This window comes from Diuraphis noxia, unplaced genomic scaffold (assembly GCF_037042655.1).
Source record: "Diuraphis noxia isolate RWA-SAM2 unplaced genomic scaffold, SU_Dnox_SAM2 contig0003, whole genome shotgun sequence".
In the NCBI taxonomy this organism is placed as follows: domain Eukaryota; kingdom Metazoa; phylum Arthropoda; class Insecta; order Hemiptera; family Aphididae; genus Diuraphis; species Diuraphis noxia.
In genome coordinates, this window is record NW_028301713.1 from 44,874,726 (window position 1) to 44,899,752 (window position 25,027).

Genomic DNA, 25,027 nt, shown 5'->3' on the forward strand with positions numbered 1-25,027 from the left:
GTGGGCCCTCGGGGGCATTTAGGGTTTTGAAAAGAACATTTATCGAATTATACCCGGAGACCCGTTGACGGCGGGGCGATAGTTAGATGTGACGCACGGGTAGGGGTGGAGCACGCACAAGTGGCCCGTTTATTCGAAAGCCGCGGCGGTTCGGGGTAACGACTCCGGACGGGGAGGGGCGCCTGGTGTTTCGCCATTGGTCCGCGTTGGCCGCGCCTTCCACCCCGCCAGCGTAACTCGCGGTGGGCTTCGCGCGACCGGCACAACGCCGTTGAACAGTCGTGGGACTCCGGTTCTTGTCGTCTCGTCGTCTGCACGGTTACTGCATCAGTTCCGCCCGCGAGCACAATCTGCGCCGCACATACGCACTGAGTGACGCGACATAACATATTAACAACAACAATACACATCTCGGCTACACGTTAAAATAATATCGTCGTTATCTACGTGAGTGGGTTTCGTGGTTACTATTACACGTAGATTAATATTGGTTTTATTTTCAAATTGTTTTTCGTCGCGTTCTGTCCGCCAATTTTCGCTGCCCGACCAAACGCGAGCAACGTCCGAAGAACATTTACGTAAAAACAACAAAAACGCAATTCATATCAATAACAATAAAATATAAGCTCACACCTGCCACGCCGCTGCGTCGTTTCAAACACGCGCCGGTGGGTGTCCTGCTATCGTTATCGTCATCATAGTCGCCGTCGACATGGAGACGGATAGCAACAGCGACGGCGAAATTATGCCAGCCTCGGCGCAGATGCCACCCTATAGTCGGGCCAACATCGAATTGCTGATTAGGAGACATCAGGCCGCTGTCACGGCGCTCGGGCTTGCATTCAACGGTCCACCTCACCATCACAGGCCGATGATGGCAAACGCGGCCACGTCCGTGCCAGCGCCCAAGCACCACACCATCGACGCCATTCTAGGACTCAAACGTAACGACCAAAAAGACCAGGAGTCCGGAGGCAAGTATACATATACCATGTTACGTTCTATAAAAGTACTCTATATTGACTAAATTGTTACTATATTTTGATGATATAAAACGTGAACGCCATAAGAATATAATAATATAAAATAGGTGTTAGGTGCGAGCAGATAGTCTTTCTATCGAAATCATATAATTTCATAAATATGTTTAAATTGCATTCCTATACCTAATATATATATATTTATGTAATAAATTAACATTTAGAATATTTAAAAATTTGAATGTTAACCAGATATATTTACCTTTACGTAATTTTTATTTCTATAGACAGTCTCGACAAATAAATTTATAAAGTTTAATATAATAAAATATTTTATATGTTAACGATATATGTAGTAGCATCTATATAGTGTTCTATGTGCCATGTGGTGCTCATTGAAATATGTTACTTTAGCATAATATAAGATATTATGATCTTCCAAATTTTCAAAAACATTGCAGGGTATCACAAAAACTGCGTTTTGAAACCATTAAAACCTTCACACAAATTTCATCGCATAAAATTTCAAACGCCATAATAATGTATACCGCGTGATCGTCTTATCTTTATGATAGTGACGTTATAATATTTTATCACGATCAGCCGTGTAAACAATTTTATAATATAAATATTATATAATGTATATCTATCCGAAACATATATAATAGTATATTAACAGCAAAATATATCCGGTGCATATATGTACTAATAGCGTTTCCTGTGTCAAATTAAATGCCTGTGGATTTACCATATCTTAAATTACGTATTAAATTTAAGCTGCATAGATTTTTAACACAGTTATTATTTCGTCGGTTTAAACAATTATAATTATATAAACTACAAGTAACAGGTCTAGAATTATATAATATACAATAATAAAGACAAACCTATAGGTATGCAGTCAAAAAAAAAATTTGTATTTCGTGAACTGACAGATTCTTGTGTGAGCCCTTGTTTAAAATTTAAAAATTTGGCTTCAAGGTAGATATCCAAGTATGTACCAAATTTCAGAAACATGAACCACACAAAAACCTATTCTAACCTTTTATTAATATTATGTACTGCAAGTCTATAATATATAACATAGATAATTTGTATAAGGTTGTACCTATACCTATTATCATTTAACCATCGTATATATATATATATATATATATATATAGCTGTTTGCATTATTATGTTTATTTATCTATCAACTGTATATACATGTATTATTTTTTCGTCGCATAATATATAAATAATATATATAGGATGATCGAATTATGTGGGTACAATTATCTCGAAAAGTATTAACTTTTTTTGAATTTTTTTTAAACTTTAAGGTTTACATTTTTCTAAAACCGAATGATATTTTAATTTTTTTCACCTTTATATCAATTGGCGAAACCACTATCATCTTGATTTTCAAACGGTAACATAATATAATTAAAATATCATGAATTAATAAAATGTTTGCATGAATTTATATGTTAACGGTTTTATTTTTCATTGATGGTTTGTGAGAGACAGCTCCTTGAAGTATTGGCGGTTTTACAATTTTTTCAATAATTATAAAGATCTGCAGGAGCTAGTGATAAGTTCTATATCACTGAATCCAAGGTCACAAAATGAATAACAATTAATTAAAAATTACTATTGCATGTTCTCTGAACCCTAATCATTTATTAACTTATCGAATAATTTATTGGACTAATTGTATTAATTGGATTTATTTTGTTACCTTGGATTCAGCGATATCGAATTTATCACTAGTTTCTGGTCTTTACGTATACATAATATACCTAGGTATATATGCAACTCTATTGTATTGTACATATATATTATTTATAGGTATTATAGGTACCTATTTGCGTATTAGTATTTATTTATTCACGTTATATATAAGGGTTAGGATACCTATAACATATTATTTTATAGAATATCTTACTTATTAGTTATTAATAACCACAAAAATATAATAAATTGCCTATACATAAATTCAACAGGAGGAAGAGAAACAAGTAGTGAGTTGGTATTTATTTAAAATTATAAAACAAGAACGAAGGATCCAGATTGGCTATTTAATTTTAATAGACACTATAGACTATTATATGATGCGTACCTATATATATATGAGTTCATTGGACATAATATAATTATAGTTGTTTGATCACATCGGAATGAAGGAAGGTCAACTATTAACGTGAGTGGGAAGAATTAAAAAATTTAATTACGTACATATCAAAAACTTTTGAGAGTTGATAGATCAAGTAAAAAATCCAGAGAGAAATTTTAATTTTGCATTATTCCTTCGATCAACAACCAATAATGAGGGAAGATATTTCTCATTATATTTGTGTGTGAGTGTCTATAATATTACGCTTTATATACTATGTATAGTATATATTATAAATGTAACTATGTTTAATAGGGCGGCGCGGATATTAGCTGCAAGTACATTATTCATATATCATGTGTCTATAAAATTACACATATATAGTATATAAATGTAGTAGCCGCGTCGTACATACTCCTTCCTAACCGTCTCAGGTCGCACGGGAAAAATCAGTCGCCGATGACGACGACCACGATGTAGTGGTAATTGTTTCGGTAAACCGCCTGTGGGGGAAATACGTTTTCAAGCCCATTTGTTTTTAATCACTTTTCTCGTTCCACGGGCTCTCCGCCATTCCCAGGCCACCACGCTCGTTTTTGTTTCAATACTTTAAAAAGTTCAAATGCCGTATAAAATACCTGAAATGCTGTCCCAATTACCGCTGTTATTTCCCCTTTTTGTACGCGCTTTATAATATTATCGTACCTACGCAGTTGTTTCACTATAGGTATACACCCGCCTATATAAACATGTGCAATATATATATATATATATATATTATAGTCGAACGCTGTATTGCCGTCCCGCCGTGCGCTGTCGCTCGAGCTGCTTAATTGAGACCGAATAACGCGCTCGCGGATATAATAAATATAATAAATATACATCTACCTATGTACGATAACTTTATGTATAATATACACGTTTATGATGTGTATATAAACTCTACAAAAATAAATTACTTTTGTATCTCTCATTTTCCCTCTCTATCTCTATCTTTCTTGCGCAAACCGTCTACGAAAGTTTCAAAGCCGATTTCGGTATACGCGCGTGTTACGGACCCATAATAAGGCAATTTCAATTTCGGAATGGTATACCGTATATATAATTCAGACGTGTTTTTTCCCTCCGTTCATTTGATGTATGTATATAATAATATAATAAATTTACTAATTTGCTTATAATATATATATACGTGGAAAACTGCATATTATTACTATATTTAAGTGGACAAACGTGTGCATCTATATAATAATATTTTCGTGTCCGCCTGCAAATGCACAACGACGATATCTGTCGTCCCAATGGAATTAATTAATCAATTATACTGGACGAACATAAACTCGCTCATATATTGGGTGATGTGCGTTATTTCTTCGTGATGTCATATACGAACGTATATTATACGTATATATCCTATACCTGCCCTATATGTAGATATTATTACAGGTTTATATACAAAAAAAAAAGATAAAAAAATACAACGAATGTAGGGAAAACGAAGGTGTATATTATGTGTGTGCACGCGTTTGTATTAATAAGGGGGAGAAAAAAATAGGAATATATAGTAGGTACCTATACCACTATTATATATGTATATATGTCTGGTGTAGCGAAAAGCCTAATTCGAGCGCTATCAACGTTGTTATCGGTTCGCGTGTCGTTTACTCATAATAATATTATAATTACAAACAATTAAATTGATTAAAACATAATATTTTAATCAGACGTCTTATCGCCGCCGTTCCAATTATTAATTAAAATATCAAATGAATGCGCAATTTTTTTCCAGTACCTACAGCTTACTCCTGCTGTTGTTGTAGCATAATATAATATTGTATGTATAAGTGTATATAACGATGTATATAATATTACATGATAGATATTATTATATTGAACTAACTGGTTTTACTGTACCTACAGCGCTTGTCCCATGTGATTATCGCATCAAGTGTCATATTTAATATATTCTGTTTGCCTTAATTATATACCTACTGTAATATATATGTATATCTATAGATACTACATTTCATACCTGTACGCGTGGGTATAAATTGAGTATGTAGTATATAATATGTAGTTTATGCTTTACTCTTGTAACTATACCTACGTAGGTTCAATATTATAATTTTAAAAACCGAATAAGAATCACAATAAGGATGACATATTGTGGTATATTATAGTTTATAGTTTATACAATATACAACATCAATGTATGGCGAGGACACGAGATAAATAGAACTTAATAAAATTTAGTAAAATGCAAATATATATCGTTCATAAGCAGATTTAAAAGTAAAAATATGAGATGATCAATGAAACGTGTAATTTTTTAACGAATTTGTCACTATGATCGCAGCTTTTAGGTATATGCTTTTGTTTATTATATTTATTATACTTCTATAATATAGCTTTCAAATATAATATACACAAAAACTAAACTATATTTTATTAAAAATAACTTTTAATCATCAAATTAAATGAATATAATATAATTCGATATCTATAGGTAACTTATATTGCAGCATCTCTCAAAAAATAATTTTTCTATTTGGTAAACGCAACTCTAAGGGCTTGTTAAATAAAGCACAAAATATAATAGATACAAATACAAAATTTGTTGTTTAAAATTAAAAACAAGCGCAGCTAATATACATGACAGGATAAAACCAATTATCGATATAAATTACCTAAATAATAGTTAACAACATGTAACAACACATGAATATTTTACACAGATCCACAATATATCCATCTGCTTCTAATATTCTTGATTGTTTCTTTTAATTACAGACTTTGTAAATAAGATAATATTTTATAATAAATATGTTAAGACATAGACTCATTGTTGATGTTAAGAATTAATATTCATGAAATTGTTTAAATGAAATTTGGTATGTCCTGCTTATAAAAAAATTTGTATTAAGTTTCCCTATTACAAATCATATCATAGGTAACTATAATATAGTACCGATGATTATTCGTTAAAAAAATGATTATAATCAATGATCTTGTAATTTATAATTGTCAGTGATGACACACGATGCACCGCGAGAATTTATAATAACTTGAAAAGTTTGATATTATTATAACTGCGAACCGTTGCCTTGGATTCATCGATCACTCGCATATGAAGCCGTGAGTTGTGGAGTACGTGTCAATGTTTAGTGTATGAGTGTACAACTTGATTACATGCATATACCTACATAGTATAAATGTATTATGCTTATAACGCGTATTTTGTTCGAGTATACCTATAATAATTAGCTGGTGTTTTACAGTCTACAGATCAAATAATACCCTAGTCCATAATATCATTATAAGTTGAAAATCCTGCTAAGTAGTTATATAGAATGTTATAATATTGTATATAAGCATAAAGTTGCAGATTGATTGTTTCAAGTGTGGGAGTGGGTTAACTGAATTTGGTACATTGTGTACGTTTCACCCGTGGTTATTGCGGTATCAAAATGACGGGGGTAAACCACGTTTTCCAATCCCGTATAAATGTATAATAGGTAGGTTGTACATCGCAGCTTATATGTTTGCATAAAACCAAAACTATAAGGATCGAATTATTGATATAAATAAAACGAAACATTCAATATAGTTGTATACTTTAACTTTAATGTAAAGTAAACTATATCGCTCAAAAAGTTGCCAATGCAAGTAAATGACTAATATTATGCTGTAGGTTATGTAATGGGTATAATAAATAATAATAATTATATGCATTATACATACATATACGTATTTAAATTATATAGTTCAAGTTGTTATACTAAAAACTAAACTATGATTAAAATAGTATAACTAGGTATGTATTGTATCAAACAATAGTACCTATATATTCTCATTACTATAAATACTATAATTATTCATTATAATATCATTATTCTGAACACTTAAAATATGCTTATAAAGTTATAAACTTATAACTATATAAATGGAAATTATGGATTTAATTTCATTGCTATGCGGCTTATCTTAACAAACACAATCGTCAATATAATTTATTTCGTATTATATAACTTAATTAGAAACCTTCAATTTATACTTGGAAATTATCTACCAGATTTTGCTAAAAAAAAAATGTAGATTTATTATTTAATTATATATGTTTTCGGTAGGAATTATTATTTCCGCAATATTGAAAAAAATATTAAAATAATAAACTACTCGGGTAGGTATATGTAAATACTCTAATAACGTTATTATAATACTATAATTATTATGCTTTAAAAATCCCTTAAATTAAATATTTAGGAAATATCGATTAATATTTTTAGTTTATACGTTTTACTGATATTGCCTTATAGTATAATAGGTGCATTGCATGTTTTTAACTTCATATTTTAATTTTTAATGTTATTATTTTATACCTAAATAATATTCGAATTAATTAAAATAATCCTTTCTTGCTTACGGAATAATATTTTAAATATTTCGAAGGCTATTATAAAGTGTTTACTGATTAGGTTATATACCTATTTAAACTATATAATACATAATATACCTATACGGTATACAACGGTAACCTACCTACTTAAACTTAAAATATTAAACTATTCATAAGCAAACTAAAATGTTTTTATTTAATGATCAAAGCTTTTTTTTTAAATATAATACAAGAACAAGCTAGAGTAGCAGGGGAACAGTTAATTTGCTCATTAAGGTAAGTTTTTTAAAATTTTTTGCGAACAATCAAAGTTTTAGTTCCTGTTTCACTTATTTATTTTATGTTATTCGAGTGAACGTTAACTAGATTAATTAATTATTTTCTTAAACTTAATATATTTTCCTAACTAAATTTAACATTTTTAAATGTTTCTTGTATATTAAAAAAACCTATTCCAAGTATTTGATATTTGATTTTTTATTATGTGATAGTTGAACACATAATTTTACTATTTTAGTAATTATGATGATAACCTATAGGTAGGTACATATTATGATTTTTTCATATTTAGTAATTACTAATTTGTGTATCAGAACTTAAACGAGTTCTTAGCCCATAGATTGTATTTGTGTAATATGAGTAAAAATAAATACATAAATAAATAACATAATATTATTATATCACAAACTGACAAACTATGCTACTAAATAGTAAATAGTACTAATACTATTGCAGTCTGTAGGTTGATGTGGATTAACACTAAAATAGAATGATCTAAAGACTTATCTTTGTTTCTTCTTAGCATTATATATATATGATATACCACAAAAGAAACAAACCTACTACCTTTACTTGTAAAATCTACATTATTTATGATTATTAATATTTTTTTCAATTATATTTATATGTAAATGGCATTATACTATTATAGTAACATAAGTACTATATGGCGTAATCGTTGGGCCACCACCAGCCTTTATTTTTATTAATTAAAAATAAACAAAATTAAATAACAATACATAGATATGACAGTATAATATTAATAATATATTCTTGATGAAGTATTTAATGTGTTTTAAATTGCAGATTATTATGCGAAAGCAATATAATACATTTTTTTTATACACCTGGTATGTTCAGTAATTTTCTGGTGTTGGTATATACAGATGTTTATTGATATTTAATATTTCAAACTGGACACGTATACCAAGTACCCAGTACCAACTTACTACCCAGCCCATTATGGTCCCACAGCAAATAATTCCATAAGAGGAAGCTTTTATTTCCTAGTATTTTATTATGCTAAACACGATAAATCTAATCTGGATTTGTTCTATTCATTTGGTATTCTTATTATTTATACGCATTTCAATTTCTTATTCATCCCATTGCCATTTCTACTACGCCCCGAATCCGGACTTCTTTAGAAAAATGTCAGCTTTGGGCCAGCTCTAGCGACCTTTATTTAATAATAAACATTTATATAATATAATATATGGCAGTGGGCATGCATCATCCGGTCCCAAATCCAAATCCCACCGGTGAGTTTCGTACACAAGTAATGAATACAATATATGTATATAAATACTGTGTGTGTGTATGTACTCATCGCGTTTTATTCATAACAACGTTATTACTGTTGTGGCTCAAGCCGTTGTTATCGTAATTGGTCGCGTATACACACACATATGTATATATATATATATATATATATATATATATATGTATAATATATTTTATTATAAGTATAAACCACCGCCGCCAGTCGCCACTGCTCCGTAGGGGTTTGTGCGTCAGTGGCGCTAAGCCGATTTCCCAGATCCTTTTACAGCGGGTACACGCGATCGCCAATGTCATGCCATGTTCGATATATATTATATTGTATATATACCTACATATTATATATATATATATATATATATATATATATATATATATATATATATATAGTTAGGTACAGTATGTGAGCTGCCCACAATTATTATTATCGAATATATGCTTATTGTCGTATACAGCAACAGTCCGCATCACAAAACCCTTATTAAACTAACTATATAATTATAATACCTTATTATTAATTTTATTATTATTTTTTTATATAACCGCGTGACATTGGTTTTTATTAATTTTTACGACATAAGCTGCATTATTTTATCACAATTATTTCACCCTTATCGGTGGTGGTTAACCTGTAGGTACCTAATAATAATAAAATATCTTAAAATCTAAACGATCATTTACAACGGTTGGTAGTGATTATAGTAGTAATAATAATTATTATTATTATCACGGTACGCAACTATTTGTTATTCTTACTCAATATTATACTAATTTAAATTTTTAATAGCATAAATATTTATATCATACAATCAAACTTATCGTTTTAATTAAGTTTCTGATTCATTTGATATAAATTGACTTATATAAACGTATAAGTGCGAAAGTGCGTTGTTGTTTGAATAATATGTGTACAGCCGTTGTTTCTTTCATTTTCTTGCGTGTCACAGTACAATCTATTTTATTACTAGTTTATTAAAATCATATTTGAAAAAGTTAAACGCCAGTATGAAATGATAACATTATAAATATTTTGTATTTAATTTTTAAACAACAACAACTATTGTCCACAGTTTGTCCTCGTGCGTTGTTTTAAGCAATTTATGTATAGAATACAGACTGCAGCAGTTCTAAATACTATATTATCATATCATGTTTTGTTTTATTTAAAAAAGTCATTCATGGTACAGAAAAAAAAGGCAGCGAGTTCACTTCTATATAAGATATTATATACTGTATAGTGTAGTATGAATTATTAATATTTTTTATAAATAATGAATAATGAATCAGTTTATTTGAATAATACAAATATATTATAAAATATTAATCAAATCACAAACATAATTTTTACCATTTTACATGCTATTACACAAAAGGAATTTATCAAAACTCAAGTAGGTTGGTAAAAAATTATTATAACTTATGATTGAAAAATTAAATTAATTAAATTTTCAACAATTTTACTTTATTAAAATGTTTAGGTTTTATTTTTGAGTAATACTAATTAGGAATATTATTTTATGAACTCAAATTTATATGCGGTTACCTGTAATGGGGTATTTATTTTTTTTAAACCGGTATCGTCATATTTTAAGTTTTACTTTTTTGATTGACAACCTACATTTTTAATTTCGTGTTTTTTATAAAAAACGAGTTTTAATTAATTATAACTTTTTATTTTATAAGTATAGAGTATGTGGTAGGTATTAATAGTACTTAACTAGGATCAACATTTGGCAAAAGGGGGGTAATAAATTCTAAATTGTTATATTTCAATATTAATTTATTTAGTTTGCAAATCTAAGTATTATTTGAAAATATAGTCTTAAAGTGTGCTTAAAAATTCCAACTATCAGAATTTGAATAAATCTATAATTAGAAAAAGAAGTATATAGGTTATAAGTACCTACAGCTATGCTTTGTGAATCAAAAATATATGAATAAATGTACAATCATTTATAAACTATACTGCAGGGTATTTAAATATAGTACATACATTTCTCACTAATAGAATTATATATTATTGTTACAGACTACATTGAATTGTAGTAAGTACCAATCCTTTAAATAATTTGGGCTTATCGTAATTTTAGGTATTGGGTTACATGTATTATCTGTTTTTATAACCTAATTATTTATTTGTGATTGTATATAATAATTCTTAAAATATCTCTAAAATTTAAATTCCATAGATATTATTTTTGTAAGCTATAAAAAGTAGATATTTAATATTGCACTCATTAAATTATTTATTATTTACTGCATTTTTTCTTTCATCCAAATATATTATGAATTCTCCTATAAAGAAATATCATTTAAATTATAAATTCTAGGTACAGTTAATGATTTTATATTGTTAAAGTATATACTTACGATTACTAAACTAATATAGTTCAGAATAAATAAAAAAAAAAAAACAAAATATAAAGTTTAAAATTTTATGATCAATTAAGTATAATAATTATGTTTTTACATTACCTATACATATTCTTATATTATAAATTAATTATCATATTAATTAACTTGTCAAATTTAATAACCTTTATAATACCTACTAAATAAGATTAAACTAATTTTACATTAATAAAATATGTATATGTATATTAATATCATACAAGAATACAAAGTTTGTAAACTATGTTTATTTTATTATCTGCAGTATATTACCTGTACTGGCTGTACTACAGCTGTAACAAACAATACAACACTGAAAAACATACACTTGCTAAAATAAGCTAAAATAAGCTAATATTGATATTTGATGTTATGAATTTACAACAAACATATTTTTTAATTAAGCTAGAAAATAATAAAATAATAAAATTGTGAAAAATTTTAAACATATTTAACGATTTCTTAAAACATCATTATAATTTATGTGATAGTTTTACCTATATAAAAGTACCTACCGAAATTCCCAACTGGATATTTAGCTGATTTTAATTGAAAAATTGATCTCATAATAATAATAATAACAAACCGTTTTTTCTTTTAAATTTATTAATCACTTCAAAACTAATCTTTATGTTTATGACTTACTGAGCTGTATTACCCGGCATTGTCCAGGAATGAATGAATCGGAGATGGGAAATCTGCCTTTGACGGGTAGTAACAAGTACCTTTATAGTTATTAACCTTTATAGTATAGTAGTATACCAATATAGTTTTTGAGCCTAGATTTCCAAGTAAACATTTATTTTTATAATTTTATGTGTAAGAAGATAACATCAAAAAATAAATTTATTAGGTATTATAATTATTTTTAACGATACTTATTCATCTTGTTTGTATTGTCTTATAAAATTTATTAAGTCCAATCATTGCCTTTACAGTTACTGTAAGAAATAGGTGTATAATAATTATACATGTACCTTGTGTAATAATGAAAACACTCGTCAACATATTTTAACCAGACTAAAATATTTCTTAACAATGTGTTATTCTTATAACTTCCGAATACATTACATCATAAATTATGTGGACATTACAAATTAATAACTGTCCCGTTGATAACTGCATCAATCTGAACTGTTTGGCTTAATTTTATTTAAAATGGTATTTCAAATAAAGTTTTTATGAAAAAAAAATTAGAAAACTCGGTAAAAATTCAAAAGCCTTTTTTTAATGAAATTTTTCTATATAAATGGTTGCCATTAAATTGCCTATTATAATATATTAATAGTTGAAAATCACTTTAAATTAGTAGTTAAAAGCTACGGAGCACAGGTTACATATTATAATACAATTGATCGGATATAATAATTTAAACTTATTATATGTTTATATTTGATCACTATATTTTTAACCCATGTTGCTTTATCTAAATTTACTAGACTCGAAAACTGTAGTGGATCGTTTTCAATTAAGATTATATCAATAGATTCCTTGAAACTTAGAAGATGTTTATTGCTTATTTGTTCAATCTCTATATTAAGTAGCTAATGCGTAGCTCGTACATCAATTCTTTTTAGTTCACGAAAAAAGGAATATTTTTTTTGTTGATTTATGTGTGTGCCATTGCTCATTGGTTACATATCAGTATTACATTACCATTGAAATTAGTAGTAAAATGATTTATATATATTTAAAAAAAATCTTTGGGACGTCGGTTGGGACAGCTAATAACATATATAAAATATAAAATATTTATATGTAACAATGCCACAATGGCAATATGATGGTTTTAATAATGATTATGTTTATTTATCATAAATATAAAGGAATACTTATAGTGTACTAGATTCTATATTATTTGAAATTTTACAACATTTTAAGAACATCAAAATAATTTATGTTTAAAAACTAATAATTACTATCATAAAAATAATAATAATATTATCTCAACTACATTAAAATGTATTACTTTGATAAACTTTATATAGCATGGAATTTACTTTCATAATATTATAATATAGTTGTTTAAGTACAGCTTTCGGCAAACATTTATTATTAATCTATGATCAGAAATTATTACAGATTTAAATCGAAAAACAATTCAGAGTGGAGCTTGAGTTCAATTTCTTATTTATTTTTAACAATTATCGTCTGTTATAAAAATTACTGATGAGCTCTAAAAACAACCTATACAAATAATACCATAAATATACATTGTATAGTGTTAGTGTATACATATATAAAATATGTAAAATACAACACATGTATCTAATGACTCGTTAATCGTATTATACATTTCGTAGAACTAAATATAGGTATACCTATTACTCTGTAATTCAGATAAAAAATAATTGCCTGTTTCTTTATTTCGGATTTCCTGTATAAAATATGTATAATATACGTTGATTCGTTTAAGCTTCAAAATAATATTGATGATTACAAATTATAAATGTTTTTTTCTGTTTTCTCTGATAACACCATAATCCAATATTACTGTACAGAGACATTGGTGATTTACTACTGTTTCAGTAGACCGTGTGAACAGAAACTCATGTCAGCGCCGACCATTTGTCACAAAAATAATAGAATGAAAAAATCACCCCACACCTCTAGTGCTCTTTTCCGCTTGACACTATTTATTATAGCATCATAATAATATATATACATATTATATTTATACTGCACTCGTTTGTGTGTGTGTGTGTATTATCGTAATAATGATTCAACACGTTATCAGACGTCATAAAACACCAATAACAATCGTAATAATAATGAAGACACAATACGAGGCCGTGTAAAAGGGGATCGACAAAAATACACGGCACTGTAGCAGTACATCACGGGGGTGGAAAACCGAAATAAAAACGTGTACATTTCAAACGCGTCGACCCTATACCACACTCGAGCGTAACGCATGTATATATCTGTGTTAGGTTAGTGTGTGTGTGTTCGCGCACGCGTTATGTTTGTGCATGTGTCTGTGTCTGTATACAATATAACATAGGGTTCATACATGTACATAATATGTATAAATATATTTGTGTGGTTTTTTTAAGCCTCACTGCAGGCGTATAAGAGTGTGTACGAATAACAGTGGTAATCCGTAATGAAGCCGTTTTATTCTGTCGTTTCAGTCTACGTTGTAAATTAACGTGACATTTATTATAGAGATTACAGATTTTGCACCCTAAATAATAAAAATAACAAAAAAACTTAAATTATTATTCGTTAAAAAACCACATTCGATTATGATGTCATCCAACAAACGCGTATTCACTATCGACGTGTCTGCAAATAAGCCCATCGAATATATTTAAATGTAATAACCTACTGCATGTAAACACACACACACAAATTCTTCATGCTTAGCTTTGGCTGACGTGTGCCGTAAGTGACTGTGTCTAATGAAAAGAAGTAGTTGGCTATAGCCATAATATTATTGGTTCCTATATAGTATTATGCCGTCGGGCTGAAAATGTAATATACGTACGTCGTATAGGGTTTGGTGTAACACTCACTCTCGAGTGGTTTTTCGTTTAATATAATATTATTATCCTATTATAGTAAAGTATATATATGTATATATATAGCATACATATAACACATTATATATAAACATGGTACACCTGTAGATTTCAGCTGAAGGATTAAACGATTTCTAATAACAATAATATTCACTAATTCCTCTAATAAAATCGACGTATAACATATATTGCCAAACTTACACACTATTTCACAGTAACACCTTTATAGGACCAATATTGGATGTATATTGTTAAATTATTGAGATTTTATACGGCAAAGATTGGATGATATTGTATCATGATAATGCTGCTGTAAATGATACTGCAGTCTGTAGGCATGTCCTCTTTCAACAATCCAATAATAACATTTTTAGATTTTGAAAATTTCTAGAAATTTATTTTCTTAGAACATTTCGTCTATATGTATGTGAAAAATAAAAATAAATCTTAAATTAAAACGTGATCTGCTGAGCGTTAAGTTGCTATGTTATGCACTTGTAAGACGGAGACAACAAATGATTGTGTTGCATCCTCTTAACTCATATTCATAACAATATCATAACACGTTTTAAAACTAAAAAAGCGGGTAAGTCGTGTATGTCGCTCTGCTGTACAGTAGGTTACAAGTGGGTTACTGTAATGGATGGAATTAAATTTGAATCCAATGATATTACATCATTGTATACGAAAAACGATTCTGAGCGAAGACGGTTTATCTGTCTAGGATATATTATAGATTATTAAAAATTTTCAAATCTTAGTTTTAAAAAGGAAATTTTTTATGAATTTCTAGTTTGAAATAATTTGCGAATTTTCGTGATTTTTACATATGTTGTCAAAATTCAAACTTTGAATGCTTGTAAAAAAAAAATTGTGACTATATATTTCTTTTATTTTTCAATAGCTATTGTACAAATTTATAATGAGCCTTATATTAAATTTTCAAATCTTAGATATAAAAGGAAAATTTTTTATGAATTTCTAGCACAAAATAATTTACGAATTTTCGTGATTTTTACATAATATGTTGTAAAAATTCAAACTTTGAATGCTTATAAAAAAAATTTGTGACTATGTATTTCTTTTATTTTTTAACTTCTATTGTAAAAATATGTTAGGAGCATTGTATTAAATTTTCAAATCTTAGAATTAAAAAAAAAACTTTTATGAATTTCTATCTAAGATAATTTGAATATTGCCGTAATTTTTACGTATTTAGTCAAAATTTGAACTTTAAATGCTTATAAAAAAAAATTGTAACTATATATTTCTTTCATTTTTCAATTGCTATTGTAAAAATATATAATGAGCCTTGTATTAAATTTTTAAATCTTAGATATAAAAGGAAAATTTTTTATGAATTTCTAGCATAAAATAATTTACGAATTTTCGTCATTTTTACATAATATGTTGTAAAAATTCAAACTTTGAATGGTTATAAAAAAAAATTGTGACTATGTATTTCTTTTATTTTTCAACTTCTATTGTTAAAATATGTTAGGAGCCTTGTATTAAATTTTCAAATCTTAGAATTAAAAAGAAAAACTTTTATGAATTTCTATCTAAGATAATTTGAACATTGCCGTAATTTTTACGTATTTAGTCAAAATTTGAACTTTAAATGCTTATAAAAAAAAATTGTGCCTACGAATTTTTAATATTTTTTAACTTCTATTGTTACAATGTGTTAGAAGCCTTGTATTAAATTTTCAAGCTTTTCTACCGAACAAATAAATTTTTATCGATATTTATAGAAAAAAAAACTAATAAAGTTGAAAAATTAAAATGTCAGTAAAGAGCTCAAAACAATTCTAAATATTTTGAAAATTTTATCAAATATATAACACGCCTAAATAAACATTCAGTCAAAATTTCAAGTATCTGTGGTAATTTGTTTTAGAGTTACACCAAAATAAGGAAATCGCTAAAAGTGAAAATCCAATGTTGTAAAAATTTAAATTTCAAATGCTCATAAAAATTTAATTTGAATTTCAGGTGGAATTTTTATTTGTGATAAAGATTGAAAAACTTGTAAGGAATCTTGTATTAAATTTTTAAATCTTAGATTTAAAAAGAAAATTTTTTATGAATTTCTAGCTTAAAATAATTTGTGAATTTTCGTGATTTTTACGTATTTTGTCAAAATTCAAACTTTGAATGCTTATAAAAAAAAATTGTGACTATGAATTTCTTTTATTTTTCATCTGCTATTGTAACAATATGTTAAGAGCATTGTATTAAATTTTCAAGCTTTTCTGCCTAACAAATAAATTTTTATCGATATTAATTTAAAAAAAACTAATAATGATCGAAAATTTGAAATGCCTATGAATAGTTCAACTTAAGTCGAAATATTTTGAAAATTGCATGGTGGATATAATATACTTAAATAAACATTAGGTGAAAATTTCATGAATCTATGGTCATTTGTTTTAAAGTTACATCAAAAACCAAAATCGATTTTGTCGAAAAATGAGTGTGCGTAAAATTTCCCGTTTTTCACTTAATTTTTTGTTTGTTTTTCACAATTATTTAGAAAAGTATTAAGAATTTTTTACTTTTGACCCCCCAAAGTACCAAATAGATTCACTTTCTGATCGAACGAGGTACTGAAGTCAAAAATTGAAGCATTTTTACTGCCCCAAAACGTGATGACAGACACAAAAAAAAAAAAAAAAACAAAAAAAAAAACACACATCATGGTAAAATCAATACATTCATCGCTCCGCTCAGAATCTAAAATAATAATATTTTATGGCTTAAAATTTTTTCAAAAATTGTATTTTTTATGTTTTGCAAAGAAATTCAGGTAATCATATCGAGGGTCCAATATTTTGGGTACAAAGAACTAGTGTGACATTGCAGTTCCGTAAATCATCAAGACTATAATAGTGATGGACGGTTGTAATATTAATAAACAATATAACTATACCTACTATAATAATTATAAACTTCTCAAAAACAGTTAGTAAGGTTGAGTTGTCTATGCACAGCAATGATTTATATACCAGCATATTTTGACGCGCTTTTTTATAAAATCCGACAACTAAACGTCTCTACACTACGTACCTATAGTTGCCACCAATTCCGTTATTTACATTTAACATTTAGTACATTTCTCCTCATGACTGCTGTACAATATGGGTACAGCTGTATATGGCTGTACAATAAAAGGTCGTATGCCACTCATTTAATAACTCAACACACACACACACACATATTATTTATAATTTATATAATTTTTAAAACAATATAAAAGAAAAACCACCTAAAAATAATAATAGTATACTTCATAATAGTTTATTTGCCCTATACTGATATGCAGTGTCAACTGCCGTGGCTGTCGTTGTAATATATAAACTATAAATTATATTATATTATAATGTGATCGCGTTACCACGCACACAAACTGCGTTCGAATAGAATTAGTAGAAAATCGGCTATCTGTCAGCGAATCTGCCGATAAGCGCATGAACTATAGAAACGGGGTGAAAAAAAATTATAATAAACATAGACCAATTTGGCCGTCGTGCTGCACGGGGGTGCCGTCCAATTAAACGTAATTCGAATTATTATTAAAACGGGATCGCGTGTCGAATTATATGTCTGCGCAGCAGTACCTACAGTCAGTATATTATAAAATAATAATAATTATAACGACGACGACGGTTTATTATGAAAAAAAAGTTTTCTGTCTACGGCGAGAGGGTGAAAATTAAACCGTATATGCGCATATAATAATGTAATATTATAGTCACAGCCTTTGCAGCACATTCGTGTGCGAGACGCCAGTAATGCTAAGTACACGTTATATTATATTATAGACCGCAGAGGCGTAGAACCTACCAAGGTATGTATTACATTGGTTTGTACCAATTATTTAATACAGTTGCTCCTCATATATAGGGAAACGGTCGCCGCGGTATCCTATGTATACCTACTATAGATCGTAGGACTTTGGTACAAAATATAATAATAATACGAGTGTAGGTATACCTATAGTACGCCTATTAAATGTATAATTTATTTTTACACTTGTATACATTTTGTGATTTTAAATAATTATATATAACTATGATTTTTTTTGTATTTAATTTTTATTTTTTAGTTTAGGCAAAGATTTATTTACGATATTCAAATTGTATTTTAAGTTCTTTTAAATTTACTAACTTAACTAGTCTTAATTTAAAACTCATATTTTATTATCATTATATAAGCATTTAAAGTAGGCATATGAAGTATTATAGTCTATATAGGCACATAAAAGCGGAAGGGTAGAGGACATCCTGTAAAATATTATGTTGCACTACTATATGATAACTTATAATTTAAATAATCATAAATAATAATGAATGTCCAATACATCATAATGTATACTATGATGTTTGAAAAAATAAGGAACATGTTATTTTAAAAACTTGAAAAAATACTATTCCGATAAGAGATCTAGTAAAACTACATTATATTTTTATTTTTGCGAAAATATTGTTTATGCAAGTAATATACCTATTTAAAAGTTTTATAAAATCAATAAATATAACAGAAAAATATTTATTGATTTATCAATAATTACTATGGTGCTTAAAAAATATCACTCTGTATACCGATATGTATATAATAGCTATTAACTTCATTTAATGAGTATATAATACAATATTATACTAGGAGGTATGCATTATTATTATTATTATTATTATGGTGTGTATAAATGTATAATATATCGGTGGTGGTGGTGGTGGCGTCTGATTCCGCTAACGAGGATATCGCGTGCCTTGTCCGGATATATGCCAGGTTTATAGGTATATCTAGGTATATATATATATTATATATAAGCAAATAGGTAAATGTTGTTTTTTTGACAAACAGACAGGAGGGCAGTGCAGTGGTTGCGGTAGTGGTGGCATGGCGGTGGCGTCGGCGGCGGTGGCAGCGGCACCGCCAGAACGTTAATCTGATTAGTGCAGGAGAATTAAAAAAAAAATTAAAAAACTTTCGTGTTTTTTTCTTTTACAGCTATAATGTATATACATAATGCTTAAGGCGGTAAAAATGTTTGTTTCAAAATCGTTAAGCTCTCTCACAAGCGCTGCAAAACAATATATATGCATCATACGCTTGGTTAGGGCGTTTAATATAATACTGCGTACCTATACATATCATATACTTATACCTATACTGGTGTAATAAAGGTAACTGGCGAAACGTTTAATTATACCACGGTGGTGAACCAACTTTGGTCGTTATAATAATTTTATATATGTACATATTAAATGGCTAAAGTATACCTACTATCGCGTAATTTAAACAAAAATAATGACAGCAGTAGTCCGGTGTAGGTAACAGATATATCAAAGGTTAGGTCTATGTACATTTCAGCAGTAAAAAAAAAATTAACGAATTGATTTTTTCTTCTTATTCGCCAATTGAATATGATCGCAGTAATAATTTATGCGTTCTAGTATTGAAAAATTACAATCTGTTTAACGTGCATTGCAATAAACTATAGAATTGTTTTATTTCCATTTAATTGTCGAGAGTAGATAAATGCATGAAAAGTATATATTTTTTCATAAAAGAATGGTTATTGTAATACAATTGATTTTGCAAATTGTGTAATCTGTAAATAAATGTTTTGGTTACGTACCTAACACAATTTATTCATTTATGTGTTAATGTAACTTCATAGTTCACGACGTGAGAATATACGACGTGTGTCTATTTTAATCTATTCCGAATTCTGCAGATTGCAGATCTCTAAGGATAATTAGTTTATCAATAATTATTGCGTTAATTTTTATTAGCAGTTAGTTATTTATGTTACCCAACATTTTAATTAAGTAATTGGTTTTTTTTTCTTAAGTCGTGGAATAAATTCTAATGAATTTTAATCATACATTTTCTGGGTGTTTAAATTAAATTTGTATCTTTCGCAGCTCTTTTATAAAACTTTCAACTTTTATAGTCATCAAAATCATAGCCTAAAGAAATATTATTCCAATATATTATATAATTAATAAAAGTAATTAACATTTTTAAAAAATTAAAAAAAAATGTTTACTGCAATATATTTATTATTTGCCCAACTTTAAGGAATTTGATAATCTTCACGAATAATTCGTTCATTCAAGTAAATTCAATAATGTATAATATTTATTTTAGCCAGGCCTGAGGTGATTTTGTTTTATTTGCCATTCAACATAGCATGGTGTCAATTGAAGTGTCTTATAAACTTACTTTATCTTCAAACGCTCGATCTTGTGTCTCTTACATGACTGGTTTTTTATTTTCCTTTCGGCTGCATAACGTTTATTATTTTTTTTTTGCCGTATTAAATTGTAATAATGATATTATTAAAGATATTATCTATATAATAAAATATACATTTACCAATTCGGCTATATCATTTTTATAAACCTCGCTGCAGGCACAGCCGCATGATATAATATATACAGACTAACAGCGAGACTCCTTCGATCTCGTCCATTCAGCTGTTGTATAACTTGACTCATATATACACACTTATAAGAACGGTCGACTTGGCTCCCTAAACACACCGGTCCGTTCATAAAAATAAAATGTTTTCGATGTAATCGGCCGACTATAGTTCTCGTTATGTGCGATTAGTGGTGACAGTCAGAAGCCGCTTCCACATTTACGCCCAGCCTTGACTATCGATTAACTTGTCAAAATCATCAAAATGAAACTAAAATATTACTGTACACATGACAATGGTATGTATTGAACAGTAATTATATATATTTATAAAAAAAAATACAAAGTCATTGGTCCATTTACTAAACACTTTTACTACAACACAACGATAATATCAAATTATTTTATAAACGCACACACATCATAATATAGTATATTTATATATTTTATAATATTATTAACACCGGTCTGTGTGCTTCGCGTTTCTATAAAAATCTCCTCCTTCTTTCCCCCGTTTGTTTCATACCTTATACATTATTATTTTACTTATTGCGGTGTGTTTCTCAATCGTGATATTATTATTATTATTATTATTATATGCTACTGCCATCGCCGACTGCGACGTGACGTTTGGTCGTTATCTTCGAGTGCACCTACATAATAATATTATATTCATACGATCGGCGGTAGCGTTTTTTGACGGCCGATTATTATGGTAATATAATTTTTATGTTCGTCAGTGTGGGGATAATATTATAACATTACAATATTTTCCTATACCTACTGTGGCTGATAAACATCTGGTTAATGCGATGCGGTCCGAATTAAAAGGTTTCCGAATGAAATCACTTTGTGTGTGATGGAATTTATATTTCGTGGGTGGAGTCCGCGTAAATTAAGTGGTTATTTAAATCCAATAAAACTGTCGATTATTTTTTATTTTTATTCTCAGTAGGAATATATGTGTACCTATTGTGAATACATGACATGTGTATGTCCGTCTTAGATTTTATTAAATTAAAATAGAGCGAAAAAATGCGGTCGAAAACTTGTATTGTTGGGCGTGTTGATTCAATAAAAGCTCGATTGCTTTGCACATTATTTCATATTCTTATGATGCATAATATGTTCGAATGCACGCACATTATAATATGTAAGCAGGTATTTTAATAATATATTTTGATCTGTTTAGATTTAATTGATTATTCATTTAATGCTTTCAAACAGGAAGTATGGTAGAATAAAAAAAAAAAACAGTTTGAGTCAACATGTGTCAGTGGTACAAGAAAACGTTTACTTGCCGTAGGGTTCTTGACTACTTGTATAATAATATGGTTGTACTAAAAAAAAAAAAAAAAAACACTTAGGTGACAACAACAATCGAAATCCTATAAAACGTTTTGATATTTGCAATTTCAAAAAAAAAAGTAAACATACTTCATTCTTTCTGTAGAAATATAATCGATTTCCCCCTTAAAAATGTACATTAATTCGTTGAAAAATAATAACTCAACAATTAGGTGACTAAATAGTAAATCGTATTTATTAATAATTTATCTTATTAGTATGTACGCATATCATACAATGTACTATTAACTACAAATTCTCATCATCTTGTTTATATTTGTTTTGTACTTTCATTATTAACTATTAAAAGTCGTTTGATGACTTTTTAAATAAACATAATTATATTTTCTCTAAATACTTACATTAAATCCTTAATTTTAAAAGCGAAATAACAGGCACAGAGTGTAATTATAATAATAATATCTACTTTTTAATTAAATTCCTTTTTATTGCGTGTTCTAATTATACTATGATATTCAAAAGATCACATTAAAAACATTGACAATACTTTAATTCATAAATGAATACTTGGATTTTCATGATTATTTACCAAACCTAACTTCTTTAATTTGAGATGCGCATTTATCTAAATGTATTTTATTATATAAGTAGACCATTTTCGTTCTTGTTAAGTAGATAATATTAGTCATTAGAGTATAATATATAATATAATAATGGGGAACAAATGAATAATACAAGCAATGTTTTCTTCAATGTCGACACAAAAACGTTGAAAAATGTTAACACTAACGCAGCCACAACATGAAATTCACTTCTGTCGTGTTTTCATAAACGCGTAACTTTCTTAAAATCAATTTATGTATGAAATATAGCGATATCTCAAAATATGGTAGGTAATCTTAAATTCAATTAAAAAAAATTAAAAACCCACAAGTCTAACTTTTTGGTAAAGTATTTTATAATATTTGAAGCATTTATGAGTTTTTATTTTCAACGCATAGTTAACTCTTTAAAATATCTTAGGTTCAAACTTCAAATCACTATTTTTTAAATTATAAATTTTGAACTTTGACGGTTATTATGTCTAGCGATGTGACTTAAGACTTATATAATTATATTTATGTATAATATTAATTATTAATTATTACATAAATAGTTAAATTAATTATTGTTAACGAGGTAAAACGTACCAACATACATTATGTTTAATAGATGTTTGTGGTTTAATGTCCGCACAAATTTAGACTTATTCGTGTGGTTTATTGATTAAACAAAGTAATAAAATCCACTTTGCGCATATTTTTTCTAGGAGAAAACAGCTGCAATTCCAGTGACACGGAGCAAAACCGTCACCAACTCGTGTCGTCCGACCAACATAACATAATGCACAGTGGTAGCTGCGGGGGCGTTGGTGGTGGAGGAAACGCTGGAGGAGGTGGAGGAGTAGGGGGTGGAATAGGAGCTGGTGGTGGAGTTGGAGGCCCACCTCAACAGCGTAGATCAGCCGACATTGATGATATGAGCGGCGGTGGGTGCGGCGATAGCAGCGACGGCGAACCGGACGATGAGCAACTATCCGGTGGCCGAGCGAGCACGTCACCCGCGGCCGCGGCCGGTGGTATGTCGCCGCCTGACAAGAAAAAGCACCGCCGGAACCGCACCACATTCACCACCTATCAGCTGCACGAGCTGGAGCGAGCGTTCGAGAAGTCTCACTACCCGGACGTGTACAGCCGTGAAGAGCTGGCCATGAAGGTCAACTTGCCGGAAGTCAGGGTCCAAGTGAGTTTTTATTTCATCTTAGTTCCAACAGCAACCGTATTATATGCGCATTGTGCAGCCAATCATAATAATATTTTATCATCGCATATGTAGTCCGAAATCCATCGCGCTTCTTTGAAATAGTCCTATATATGGCTACATACATATACCTATACCTTATACCTATATAAGGCTATAGAGTCAAAAGAATCGCGCGATTCAAATATCCATCGAATCTAACCTAGTATTCTACAGCATGATATAATATTATAATATAACTAAACCTACCGTTCATCATTTCCGAGTTCCCCAAATTTTGGTAATAACGACTGCAATTCGCGAATTATCTCCAGTGTTCATTTTTTTTTTTTTATTAATTTTGGTAGGATATTCAAAAGTTACAAATGTGGTTAACTCACCCTTATCTGTGTAGTATATTGTAGCATTAACATTAAGGAATTGAGAAACTTAATTCTGTTGTTAGAATGCTTATCGTATCTTAAAGTGCCTATACCTATCAGCAGCCGTCGGAAACATTCTTGAACTATATTTGTCGCATTTGTGATAGGAAAATACAGCC

General features: G+C 28.7%; 1 protein-coding gene across 1 annotated transcript in view; it reads left to right on the plus strand.

Moving 5' to 3' along the window:
• The first annotated feature begins 286 nt into the window (after nt 1-286).
• LOC107164946 (uncharacterized) overlaps nt 287-25,027 on the plus strand; it is a 51,347-nt gene continuing 26,606 nt past the window's right edge. The window contains exons 1-2 of the mRNA XM_089224059.1: nt 287-974; nt 23,996-24,468. Of these exons, the coding sequence (XP_089080185.1) occupies nt 713-974; nt 23,996-24,468 (735 nt within the window). The 5' untranslated portion in view covers nt 287-712. The remainder of the gene's footprint in view (nt 975-23,995; nt 24,469-25,027) is intronic.